The sequence below is a fragment of the Aphis gossypii genome, chromosome 2 (assembly GCF_020184175.1).
Source record: "Aphis gossypii isolate Hap1 chromosome 2, ASM2018417v2, whole genome shotgun sequence".
Lineage (NCBI taxonomy): Eukaryota > Metazoa > Arthropoda > Insecta > Hemiptera > Aphididae > Aphis > Aphis gossypii.
This window is the reverse complement of record NC_065531.1, coordinates 68,892,995-68,907,788: the sequence shown is the minus strand read 5'-3', so window position 1 is coordinate 68,907,788 and position 14,794 is coordinate 68,892,995. Positions and strand designations below refer to the sequence as shown.

General features: G+C 34.9%; 1 protein-coding gene across 6 annotated transcripts in view; it reads left to right on the top strand.

Annotated features, from left to right (window-relative positions):
• The first annotated feature begins 4,724 nt into the window (after positions 1-4,724).
• Positions 4,725-14,794, top strand: part of LOC114126072 (protein vein) — a 72,219-nt gene continuing 62,149 nt past the window's right edge. Inside the window, exon 1 of one of the 6 annotated variants that reach the window (XM_050199158.1) lies at positions 4,725-6,355. In XM_050199158.1, coding sequence (XP_050055115.1) covers positions 5,572-6,355 — 784 coding nt within the window. In that variant the 5' untranslated portion in view covers positions 4,725-5,571. The remainder of the gene's footprint in view (positions 6,356-14,794) is intronic. The other 5 variants (XM_050199157.1, XM_050199159.1, XM_050199161.1 and 2 more) reach the window with 5 other exon arrangements.

Genomic DNA, 14,794 nt, shown 5'->3' with positions numbered 1-14,794 from the left:
CTTTTTTGTATTATTAATTATTATTTTGTTTTTTGAATATAATATATCGTACTTTAAAAAAATTCATAAATGAATAATAAAATTGTAGTTTATAATAATTTTACATTTTTATGAATATTTAAGAAATGCGTAATGGTGGCCCATTTATAAAATACCTTCACGAGTGATCACATGTGACCCGCAGGCTATGGGTTGGGCCTCGCTGATTCATCGTTTATTAAATAAAAGTTATTCAATTATCAATAATGACATATTATGATGAAAGTATGTGAATAAGTATACAAAAGCTGAGTGCGAAATTGTAAAAGAAAATCACGCCAGTAATGTTATAATCATGTGCGTTTTGAGAAGTATAAGTCATAGTTTTAATTTTGAGTTACGCGTCACGAACATTATTAGTATATAGGTTATTAGTGTTTTACTATATTCGTGTACATCCGTTGCCGAATGGTGATGAATTCAAATGGTATTTGAAGTAGTGCGGTAAATCAATGAATCTCGTTTTACAATTATTTTCCATATTCAATAAAATATATTCTACTACATAACATTAGATAATAATATATAATACAGAATGATTTACCAAGAATGATTCGTTCAATTTTTTCCATTAAAAATGAATTTAGTCGAATTTATAGAACTTTTACAATATGTACTTAAAGACCGTTTTTTAAAATTCTTGAAATAATATTATGTACTTCTTAAGGAATGTCGTGTCATGGTATACATTTCTGTTTTTAAAATGTGAACTCTCTTATAGTCTTATTTACTATTATTTTTGTGGATAATTTATTTTGAAAATGTCGATTTACCTAATACAAAATATAAACGAACATTTTTTAAGTTATTGAAATAATTATAATAAGGATAATAATGCATTTTTACGACAATTTTTGATAATTGCATTTATCAAGAAGATGAGGGGTTAGCGTGTTAAATAAAATACCTACTACAGGTACCTAGGTATTACATAATATTATCAATTATAAATTATAATACTACCTACCGTAGTGTATCGTACAATATTGTGCGAAAACACGTAGGTATAAGAACGCTCAAGAATTTTAGAGTTAACTAAAGATATTATTTAAAAAAAAGTCGTTTTCATGAATTTGGACTAAACATCGTTTCGTAATTTTCTATACGCGCATGGATATTATATATATTTATATAATCGTTCATATTAATGTCATTAAATTGTATTATGATCATAGGCTATTGCCGTGGTATAACAATAATCGGTACGATGGTTACATCAACCGTTATCTCTGTTCGCGATAATAAATTATTATTCACATTATAAATTATCATAATTCGCGTATTCGGATTATTATTAATATTATAATATCGTTTATGAATGTGTGTACAGCGTCTACCGCGGCAGACGAACGTTATCTGTCCCATACGAACGGGTAACGCGTTAATGTACTTTAAAGTATAATATACGACTCGTATATTATTATGATTATTATCAAACAGTGAATGATGCTTATCGTTTGATTTTTGACCGATCTTCGTGTCAAAAACCGTCATTTATGTGCGCACTTAACTAGAATACTATTTAGTATTACGCAGCGTTTCTCAAACTGTAGGTCGCGAATCAATTTTTGGGAGATCGCGAGAAGGATTTTTAAACTATACAAATTGTAAGAAATGTATGTTTTTTTTTAATTGTATAGACTATAGAAGTATATGGGATCGCGATAGATTTTTGATTTTGTGTCGTGGTCTAAAAAAGATTGTGAACTTCTGTAGGTACTTAAATATTTACATCTATTATAGTACCTACCTACATAATATTTCCAGGTAACAAGTGTCAGCGAGGTATAAGCGTTGTTTTTACTTTTCCATTCTGTTATCGCGGTTCGAAAATAATCTGAAATTATTATAGGTACACCACGAAAATATATTTTAATATTATTATCGCGATTTTTTTTTCAACCGTTTGTGCACTCGTTTCTATTGATTTATTTATAAGTATAATAATGTATATCTTACCAACGTCGAAATTACATTTGCACACATCCTCGCGCGTATATTTCATATTTTCTTTTCTTTTTCTTTTTTTTTTTTTAATTCTTATTGTATATTCTAGGTCATAAACATCCGGATTCGAATCATAACTATAACAATATATTATTTCCCAAGACTAAACGATCCGACAAAATAGTAATGCTCTTGAATAATGTTTCCTGTGTAATGTCTCGGTGTATAACAATTGTTGAGAAATAGACCGTTTTAATACACAGTAAATTACATTCATATTAAATGTTGTTACTATTATTATTATTATTATAAGTATCATTATAATTTATATTATCGAGAGATTTGTGATCATTATATTATCATATATATATATATATTACAATATTAATACGTAATTATCATTTCAATGAAAAAATGATTGTTATCACCGCACGATAATTATAATTTTTTTTTCATAATAATTTTTTCAACTAGACGTATTTGTACTTCGATTATTATTGCAACTTTCATTGCGGAATCGCAAAACTGTGACTGTCGTTTTCATAGAATACATCACAATACATATACTATGTACATGCTGTTATGTGTATGATATTAATTTGTATTATTGATATCATATTATTATAATATTATTGTCGACTAGAACAAAAAAAAATCCATTACAAGTACCTTGTTTTAAGTACCTATCAATAGACAATAATAAACCACGCGCGAATCATTAACATTCGTTTTACTAACAAATGCGTTCGGATTATTTGATCCAATAAATAGCACTATTATAAACACACTACAAGCCGCAACTGTATAGCTAGTGCTCCACTTGACAATAGTGTTTGCACTGGGACGAATTATGAACAAAACCCACTATATAGATACTCACTTTGATTCTTTGGCGGTTTTCTTTTCGAACAGAACAATTGACAATGAAGTGTCTATTATAAATTATTATGTACGTGTGGGCAATCATATTGTACTATATGCTATATGTGGATTAGACGAATTGTTTTTTAACTAGGTAGATAAGTAGGAACACATATTACGTTTATAGCTTAAAATAAATTAACATGGTTACGTGTACCTACAACACCACATGTAATGCATTACGTATATGCATTCAAAGCTGTAAGAACGGAAAATATGTGTTTTTTCTGTGCTTATATTTAGTGAGTATTATTCGTATGAGCGCCAAGTACGTGGGTGCACACCCATTGAAATCATTTTTTCCTTTCGAAATAATGCCTGAACGTTTTAGATTCTGAGCGGAGTGATGAATGGATTAGTTTTACAATTACCTGTATTATGTTTGGTTTTTTTTTTGTGTCTCAATACTTTTTGAGGTAGGAAAATTGCTTTGATTAACAGCATTGAGGGTTGTGTCTGGTATAGAGTTTATTTTGTTGTTACTTTGAGATGTCAAAAATAGAAAATTCTCATTTATAACATTCTTGATAATAGGGGAAAAATAGAAAAAAAAACAATGGAAAAACTTGAATAATTACGCAACACCAGTACTTGCAGCTTATGACAAAATCTATTTTGTTATTTGTACTTGTAGCTTTTATTAAATATTTGAATTTTTCGATTATACATACATCAAATTTTTGTTTTTCTTTAAAAATCTCGAAAATATATTAAATTTTTGATTTGTACATTTTTTGAAACTATGTTATTGATGAAATAGTATATTAAATAAACGTAGAAATATGAGTTGTTCAAATAATTTTTGTCGTTTAAAAAATATTAGCTTTAGAAATCTGAAACTATGTATTCTACTTTTTGAGATTTTTATTTTCTATGCACAATGAAATGTTCAGTTTTTTTGGGTTTTATACAATTATTTGGCTAGAAATCAAATGATTTTTTTTTTTTTTTTGATAATCCAATTATTGTGCCTATACACAAATTTAAGTTTTAATCAAATAGACAGACCTTTATTTAAAACTTTTATATTTAATGACAGACCGGGATTATTATCATTATTATATTAGTAGTAGTATTGGAATAAGTTATCTGTTGTAAAACGAAAAATCTTTGCCGTCGCTTTGCGGGAAGTCAGTATTTTTATTTGTCAGTTACGGACGAAAACATTATTATATTATAGAGTATACTATTATTGTTCGAAAAAATATTACCTGGAACGTTACGACCGCGGTAGCTGTTTACTGTACACATATTTTATAGTAATAGATTTGACAATGCATATGCGAACGATTAGATATTACGAATGATGAAAACTTTTACTGTGGATCACGCAGCAGCTTAAGGTGTAGTACTTATATTAATTATAATGGTAATATTTGCGATGTGTCCGTCTGCAGCAGTCGGTGGTGTTACGACTTGCCGGTGATGGGTATATAGGTACCTACTGTTCGATCACGACGTAACTTGTACCGCAGTCAATACTGTTATAACCATATTGTAACCACTAAAGACATATCACCACTGCGTAAGTACACACACACACACACATAATATATGTACGTCATAACGATGATGATCGTCGTTAATCGATCGCGACGCGTCATAAACATTATATGCTATAATAATATATTATCGATATAATAGGAATAATATAATTATTTTGTCAATATATACATAGGCGATGCGCACGCACACACACACACACACACACACACATGTGTATTATATACTTAAAAATAATTAAATATATATATATTATTAAATGTGTGCGTGTGTGTGTGCGCGCGCGCGAGTGTAATAAATTAATAACGTAAACGTCCCGGCGGTCGTCCGTCAGATGGCACTGACCAATGAGCAACGGCGGCGGCGGCGGCAGCAGAGCGACGACGACGGCGGCGCGCGACCTCTCGCAGTGTGCTATTCGTAATCGGGGCGTAAGAGTGCACCGGTGCTCGGACGACTTACCCCACGTGCGCGCGTATAATATCATGCGATGTGCCCCGCCGCCAGTCGTCACATTACCGTTAACGCGTGCGAGTCGTCGAGTGTGAAACCGATTGTTGGTGTTTAGAAAATTTTCGTTACGTTTGTAATATTTGAAATATTTTTGATTATCGGAAAATAATATTCTATATTTTTACCTCTCTCTCTCGAATAATATAATATCAAACGATCGTGTTTTTAGATAATTTTTTTTTTTTTTGCTCCGTCCGTTTTCTGTACGAAAAGTTATACCGATCGTCGTCGTTTATAATATAATAATAATAATATAGTCGTTTGATATTTTTCGTCGGTCACGTAAATACTACGCCGGCCGCGATTCGCGGTGGAAAATAATAGTCGTCTGTATAAAACAATACACCGTCAATCTGGAACGCGTGCGACCACCATGGACACTACCTAACAGAACGTTTCGTCCGCAACAACGTTAATATAATATTATAATCCTACTGCTAAAATACGTGCCGTGTGTTTCGCCCGCGGTCGTCGTTTTTTTTTTCTTTCGTCGTCGTTTTGTTTTAAACCGTCGCTTATCACGTCATCGCAGTGCCGACTACGCCACCCCGAATAATATATAAAAAAAAATATATATACCCGTCGTCCCCGGGCGGCAAATTCCGATTACCACACCTACCCCCTAAACTGTCGCGATGACGGACCCGTATGACGACCGACGCAATCTGTACCAAGAAGTGGGCCGGTGGTGGTGATACGCGCGACATGTCGAATGGTGGTGACGGCGCAGCAGGTGCAGTTTGCGCGTGTCGCCGTCGCCGTTGTCGGACTACGCCGTCGTCGTCGTCGCCGTCGCGTTCGCCGTCCGTGCTGGCCGTGTGGACGACGGCGTTCGTCGTGTTGGCCGCGATCGTAGGCGGCGGCGGCGGCGGCGGGGTCGAAGCGCTGCACGCGGCCGCGGCCGTCTCGACGGCCGGCGGTGCGGCGGCGGCAGCTGCGGCGGCGGCGGCCGGACGGATGGCGCCGTGCGCCCACCTGGGCGACGAGACCAACGACGTGTCGGCCCGGGCCTACGCGTCCGACGTGGTGTTCGAGGGCAAGGTCCGGTCCAAGGGCCCGATACGGCCCGGCGACGGCACGTACGGCGTCACGTTCGTGGTGCAGCGCGTGCACAAAGACGCCATGCAGGCGGTCACGTACGAGGGACTGCGGGTCGGCAGCCCCGTGCGGCTCAACTTTCGCGAGAAGCGCGGCGACCGCGACCCGCCGCAGCGGAGGCCGCCGCTCCAGCGCCGGGCGGACGCACAGTGCGTGCAGCGGTTCGCGCCGGCCGCCGGCGGGCAGACCGTCGAGGCCAACATCAAGCGCGGGGCCAAGTACCTGGTGTTCGTGGCCGGCGTCGGGCCGCACAACCTGTCCGTGCTCGGCGAGCCCGTTCTCCGGACGCCCAAGAACGTAGACGCCGTGCAAAAGGTGCTGTGCAGGGACTGCGGTGAGTACTGCTGTTTTTTTTTGTTTTTTTTTTGTTTTTTGTTAATAATTAGACACGTTTCAAAAATATATCGCTCGACGAATGGCTATATTACGGTAAACTCAAAGGGTTCGGGGGCTTTGCGTCCGATAGGTCGGGTATACAAGTGGGCGTTTGAGTCGCCACTGTCCCGGCGCGCGGGACCAGTGGTCTAGAGGTTTTTGTGTGCGGAATCTATACGAAGGTGGGGTGTGAAAAATTCTCGAAATGAAAATAACTGTTTAGAAAATTAAGAGGATATGAATACTAATCGTATTGCGATCGCTAATTCGTGCATTACATGTAGAAAATTGAAAATGTACGTTCAACGAAAGTATTGACCGCTTTATAGTAATAAAGTGACGTACCCTCTATCAAACTTAATGTAAACGACATAATTTGTACACGTACGTTGCCATTTTCACGATATTTCAGTTAAGTCCAATAATATAGTTTAAAATTTTTCACGTTCAAACACGTATTATACACTTCGTTTTGTACAATGTATATACTATTTATTGTTTAAGATTTAAATATAGGACGATTCGCATTTAATACAAACGCTAACATCACACGGTTCTGATGCTACATGCACAGTTTCTACGTTATCGTATTATGATTTTGGAGTTGTCCGACTACTTGAAGGTCTCACGCTAATGCATTTCATAGACATCAATTTAAAAGTCACACACCTACAACTGTATTATAGTGCGTACTATATTCCGTAATTTTCTTCAGTTTCTTCGCCTAATCCAACTTCTCCGAGTTCGCGATTTTTAGTCGATTTTTAGTTCAAAAAGTGTTTAGAACACTTTTCACCACTGCAAGACAGCTCACTCGCGCCCATCAGCACAACAAAAAATGATCGATAAATAGTAAAACCGTAAAACGATTTTACGTCCATATTATTACTGTTTGTGGAAAACTCGTTGCATGTGTCCTTTAATTTATTTTCCGCATATCGGCTACCGAATTTTTCAATAATATTATTAATGAGGAAATCTCAAAATATACGTTCGTGAATTAAAAAAAAAAAATTACCGATACACCTTTTAGGCCGATAGAGTAGAATATTACTTCTATACACGTAAACGAATATAATATTATAATCCGCCGTTTTTAACGCCGCGCGGAACGCCGTTCGTATATACGTTCCTGCGTGGAACGCGGCCAAATCATCTATTTTCGGACGATTGTACGACGGCGGCAGCGACGACGACGACGACTCCGGCCGGCTCGTCTCGTTCGCTTTATCTCTATCGCTCTCCCTATCTCATCATCACTCTCTCTTTCTCTCACTCATTCTACGTGAATGTGTCTCTCTCTCTTTTTATATCCCTCTCTCTTTATCTCTCTCTCTCTCTCTCTCTCCCTCTCTCTCTTTCCTCCGTCTGTCTCTGCGATAATATGAGTCAGTAGGTTTTCCGACTACGAAATCGCTCACGAGTGCCCACTTTACGCACGCGTGATGTACGCGAGTAGACACGGCCAGAAAGATCTGAGTAATATTCATAATATATAAATATTATATAATAAAATAATACTCGTATGTTATAGTAATAATCGTACGTTTAATTTTTTTTATACCGTAGGTAGAACGTTCCCGGGTAAGCGCGTTTTTCCATATACATTCAAATATTAGTATATTTGACGATTTTTCCAAATCCGATAGGACCACAAGTAGCTGTTGCTGTCGTCGTCTGGCTGCCAAATCGTTAGGATCCGCGCGTTTTAAACCAGCGAGAGAAGCTTTACCGAACCTTACCGATCGCACGATTTTTATCGAATTAAATAATAACGCAATACATTATAATAATAATATAACCTATACAGATTTCGACGGCCGCGGCTCGGGTTTTCGCGTCGTCTCGAGTAAGCCGCGGTGCGCCGGAGGAGCTAGGAATGGTTAACGACTATTTTTGGACGTTTCCTCGGCGGCGGCGACGGCTGCGACACGATATTATGTTACGCGGGGTAGCCAATGACCAAAAACATTGTATATTTTCAATCGTGTGATACCGTCGAAACGCTAACTCTATGTACGATACGGTTTTAATTTTTTTTTTTATATAAGTTTTTAATTGACATTGCCTTCGATTCATTTTTCATTTATTCTGCAGCCTTATTATATATTATAATTGTATGAAACTTAATGTTATAATGTTACTGAAAAAATTAACTTTTTACAGAGTTATAAATAACAATCGTGCAGTTTTTTTAACGAATTATACAATTTGTGCTTTATTTCGGACAGATGTACAGTCGATTAGATTAAGCGCCGCCACTGGATGATGTAATTTATTGTAAACATTATACCATTTTGGCGTGCACAACTGCAGACGTGAAAGTCAACTAGTCTGTCCGCAAATTGTACATACATTATTGCTGTTGACCACTAAAATATAATTTATATATATATTATAGTGTTGTTTTTTAAATCTAAACCGAGATGCACACTTAGAATAATTTGCGCTAGTAATAATTTGTTTTGCTATACATCTTCCCCAGCCTGTCCTCATGAATAATGTAAATGTTCAACTGTAAAAATAATTATAAATACTCGATACATATAAAAAGAAAAACTAAATACCTAATTAAAAACACAGACATACACACAAAAATATTATTATTAAAGAACTCGATTACAACCCTCAGGTGGGTCAAGAGTTAATACACTGTTTTTCATGTTCTATATTAGGTATACAAAACAATAATAATGAAAATACTGAGAAACGATTACATTTTTCTACGAGAATACAACTTTCACCGATCACGCGGCTAAATTTTCATCAAAGTTTTGTTTGGATTTTTTCATACATAATAATATTATAATTTTAAAACTAGGTCTCTATATACACCATAATAATATGGTCTAAACATAATAAATTTTAAATTATAGCCGTGAAGCGGTCTTTATTCTAATAGTATGTGAATATAATAAAGACGGAATGTATCTGTGTATCGCTTGTTTTCATTTTAGCGATCTCTTCCAATAAAACGTCATTTTCACAGACGTATTGAATCGATAGTATTATCTATCTGGCGAGGGATTGGAAATCACGTACACGTTTGACGTAACTCGTAATATATTATACGTATACAAATAAATATAATATCATAATTTATTTATAAGGGTAGTTTTTTATCGCACCCACGGCGAGTCTTGCCCTCTGACCGAGACACATTACGTGTTCGATACAATCGTATTTCTGACGACGTGTGCGGTCGTCCATTAATTTCGGGTGCGCTCAGGTAAAATCAAGTGCCAAAAGGTGGAAGAAAAATAACACTAGTTACCGATTGATAAAATAATATAATAATATAATGATCCAGATGGGCGCGCCACTGTTTTCGTGTCGACACTCGCGCGGCGGTACCCTATATACGTATTATTATTATCATTAGGTAAAACATTTTATCCGTCTAGTTCGCCACTGTCTTCTCTGTCGCGCGACGATTGTATCCGTCCGCGGATCGATTGAATTATCATAATAATTGACACACAAATCGTATTTTGTGATTTTTCATATCGTACCCGTTTATACAAAATATTATAATAGAGGGATATAACAATACATGACTAACCGCTGCAGTAGCGCGTTCGTAAAAAAAAAATATCTATAATATAATATGGGCTCTATAATCTACATCATTCATGATCATCCAACCTAACCTAATTGCGACCGGCAATTTAGATATTATGATAATATTATTTATAGTACTGACATCGCGCGGTATGAGTTAGCTCTATTTTAAAAGGGATAGGTTACGTTAGTTAGGGATAGTCTCGAAAAAGTACCAACCCATTATTTATGATATTTCGTAAATTTTATTATAGCTCAGGTACATAATATTCTCTTTATCAAAACATAGGTACGCGCGTGCCGTTTTGTTTCGACTTTCCCCGCAAGGCTGCAAATAATAAGCATGATATGCACTGTATTATTTTAAACGAATAACTAAATAGGTACGTGTGTTCTGCAGTACATGTACAATATATGTACAATACATATATCGTGTGTTATATGATATATAAATTGGTTTTCGTCCTCGCGCGCACGTGTGCACGTAATGATTGTGCGATAATCATATTTCTCACGATAAATATTGTCAACGAGACAAAAGTACACATCGTCGTGTTATAATATACTTATATTATGTTTCGTATATATTATAATATACCAATCGATTAGTCCGAGATCCGACGGCGGCGCGGGTTGTGTGTGGAATCCTGGCGTGTATATACACACACACACGCATAATCATACATGTATATGACTAATAATATTATAATACATGCATCGTATGTGATGTATGCGCTCGGTAAAGCACTTGTAAAACGTAAAATCGAATAATAATAATAACAATAATAATACAATATAGACAACGGTCGTAATGTAAACACTCGTGTGTCCGTAATTTAGAGACAAAACAGACGGAGTACGGCTCGCTCGTACGTCCGTCGGTCGGAGAAAAAAGTACGTATCAGAAAACGTTTGTCGCGTCTTCATTGCGCGTGAAATATTGTTTACACTATGGGGGTCACCGTTCGGTATTTTTGGACGGTCATCGAATTCGAAAAGTTTTCGGGAGTCATCAAAATGTCATGTATATTATACCTACGTTAAACGGACGGAAAAATGGAAATATAAAAAATTAAAATTAAAACCTCGTTTAACATTCGCGATAAAAAAAAAAAAAAGAAAAGATAATTTAAAAATCGATTTCTTGACCACGGATCACGTGAAATTCGTGATACGTCAAAACCCGTGTAGTGCCCGCAAATCGAGTGTGTTACGAAATTCGTACGCGAGACACCATGCGCTAAAGTCGTTCCGTTTTGAATGCAACGAAGACTATTATCATAGGATTATTACACAAACCGTTTGCACGAGGATATAGTGAACGTTTTTTTTATTTTTTTTTTAGATTCTTTTTACATTTAACGGGTTTCCTGTATGGTTTTTGACCAGTTTTACGCATTACCTATTTATTATGTTTCTATTTCGTTCGTAAAAAAAAAAAAAAAATCTCGTCTCCCTTGATATTTGGCACTAGCGCGGGCGACCGCGTGATATAGCGCAACGGAATATTATAATACCACCAGCGTATTATTATTAAAGCATACTGCACGCATACACGCGCGATTTGGATAGTGGACGAGTGCACTGTGAAAACCGTCTAGACACACGCTCGTCTGTGCGGAGGAGTAACACAATATTATAATAATATCATATACATATACACTCAGTAGGTAGATACGTATAGTATATAGGTACGTTTATATATGTACATGCAGCGTTATAATTGTCGTTGCGCTGCAGAGTTATCGTGAAAATAATAAAAGCAACTTAACGCACGACAGTAATAATGATAATAATAATAATAATAATACGAAGGTCGTGACCACCGACTGTTGAGGCGAAAATATGTTTATTTTTTTGAATATATTTCTTCATTTACCAAAAAAAAAAAAATAATAATAAAATTTATAGCCATTATACAATTATTCGCTGTTGGTATGTTCTTTTAATAGCAAAAACATTCATTATCTTTAAAAGCGGAAACATTTTCGGAAATAACTTTTTTTTTTTTTACATAATTTGAAAATGTTTCATATTTTTTAAGTTTTTACTTTTTTTTAAAGACTGCATACATCCTTATGGTGTAATTAGGAAAATTAGAATATATTTCTGAGAATTTCATTGTATAAAAATTGTATTTTAATTTAATAGTTAATTAGTTATAGGTATTTTTTTACTGAGTGGTTCACATGCACACACCATAAAATGTTGGTCCATATTCTCTCCGCACTCATCCAACTTTAAATACTTATTACTCGTTTGAAATTTAATTTTTATACATTGAAATTCTCAGAAAATATTCATATGGAATTATTACAATGGAATTGAAAACTTTAATTGTACGCTCTCGTTAAAAAAAGTAGTAAAAAACGATAAAAAAAAAATCATAAAAAATATTGTTTTGCAATGATTAAATTATGTAACATAGTAAATCTCTATAATTTTAATATTTTCCGAGATAATTAATGTTTACTGTGAACAAAATCAATCGATATACTTAATAATATGTCCAATGGACGGTAGATAATATATTATCGTATCAAATTAAGGTGAATTAAATTCGTATTGCCTTAATACGTTAGTATATACTATATACCGTCCATTCTCATAAAATCACTATAATATATTTTTCTAACATTATATCATTATTTTTTTTTTGTTTTGTAAATAAAAACTAAATTTCAAACTGAAATTATTTAGTATAACAATTTAAAATATTTTTCAGGTGCCCAAGTGGTTATAATACACTTTTACGTTACTATAAATATTAAATATACTGCGATAAATAATAATATAACATATAATAAATATTATACTTAGCGGTGTTTTATCATTCAATAATTAAACTGACATGATATTCCTTGTTTACCGAATACTTTTCCTGTTCCAAAAATCACAATGATAACATTATTGTTTTTAACTACCAACTTCCCTACCACCTGTGCATATATTATAAACTATACATATAATTAAATATCAGAAGTGCGATTTTATGTCGGTAACAACATAGGTAAGTTTGAACGTGTTTCACTGGTTCTACACGTTGAAACGATAATAATAATAATAATATTATATGTATTTAATATATTTATATTTTTGCAAATTCGAAGCGAAGATTGTTTCCCTATATTATATTATACACGTCAAACCAAAACCGTTTTTTACCTCTACTTCAGCAATGTCGCAAACCCGTGGGAATTATTAATAATTATTGTTGTTTGTACAATTAAAAAAAAATTGTTATGAAAAGTACAATTATTTTATATATTATATACGGAACGGACTGGATTGGACGTTGTTTAATGAAAATCTTTTCCGGGGATATATTATCTTTATTGTGCGTGAATATTATGCTATGAATTATTATGATAGTTGACGGTATTCTAATAATTATTATATAATAATAAATTAAAACTGTGTACACAATAATGTCTCAAATGTTTAAATCTAAAAAAATTTGTACGATTTTCTTCCTTAACATCGTTCAACGTTTTTTTTTTTTTATCAATTCTTTATGATGATATACTCCGATGTAGTAGTAGATTCTGTTCACGAAAGAGCTCGAGTGTGAAAATATAGTGACATTTTTGAAATAGTTAACAATTTAAGCGGTTTTACTCGGCGTAGTATATTCATCCTGAACCCATCTTACTAATTAAAATGTCTGCTCAAATATGTATTTTTTTACTAGCGTAATAAGACAATCACGTTAATTATCGTTTGATAATGGGTCTATGTACGAGTCTAAAACTCGAGTGCGTGTGAGGATTTTTACGTAACCGCCCGCACATAATGTTATGCAGCTATAACCTAAACTATAAAACAAAAACCAAATCCACATTCGATAATCACTCGCTTTGTTTTGTTTTATTCTGTTATTTGTTTAACAGTATAATTTCGTATGGTCCCGATGAATGACCTTGATAAGGTTATGACGAGCTCCTTTGCACTGAAACCGACACACCGTGCGCGCGCTTGTGTGTTGGGGAGGATATAGGAAGAAACGCGGCCGTTCAGAACAATGGGAAACGTTAGAGATAATTATATGGCCCAGGGTAACCAGGAGTATACTAGTCACACACACACATACACTTACTGTAAGTTATTACTACTACTATTACTATTACTATTACTACTACTACTATACTACTACTACTACTATACTACTACTACTACTATTACTACTACTACTACTTACTACTAATATTGCTGTTTAGACGCGGCATTCAGTATTATTACGTTCGTGTTGTTATGTGTGTTCTTTTTCTTTGCCGCCTTCTTCCCCTGTTTTTTTTTTCTAATTTTTTTATTATTATTTCTTTATCATTATTAAACGCACTCGAACGTTTCCGCCTCTTTATACACATTATTATGACGACGAACTCTCCGTGCTTTGAGTCTCCAGCCCCGCGTGTATAATACCTGCACCGAGCGCGCGGTAGGTGTACCTATGTATACATAAAAATATATATTATTCCATTATTGTTGTTATTTTTTATATAATATACACCGCGACGATTCCCACCGTCGCCGACAAATCGACGGCGTTAAGAGAATAAAAAAAAAAAATCAACACCACCCTCTCCCCGCTAAACGTACAACGAGGGGCAGACGCTCGCGTTAATCCGTATACTCGTCTTTGTGGCGCAGTTAAGAACAGAATATTTCGTGTGCTACACATACATAATAGCATTATATAAGGCTAAACGGGGGCGCGTTTTGATTATTAAATTATCCGTTTTTATTTTTTTTTTGTCACACGACGCAGTGACAACGACAGCGTCAGAGTAAAGTCGTGGGAAGAAGAGCGAATCCTATTTGAACTTAACACGCAAAC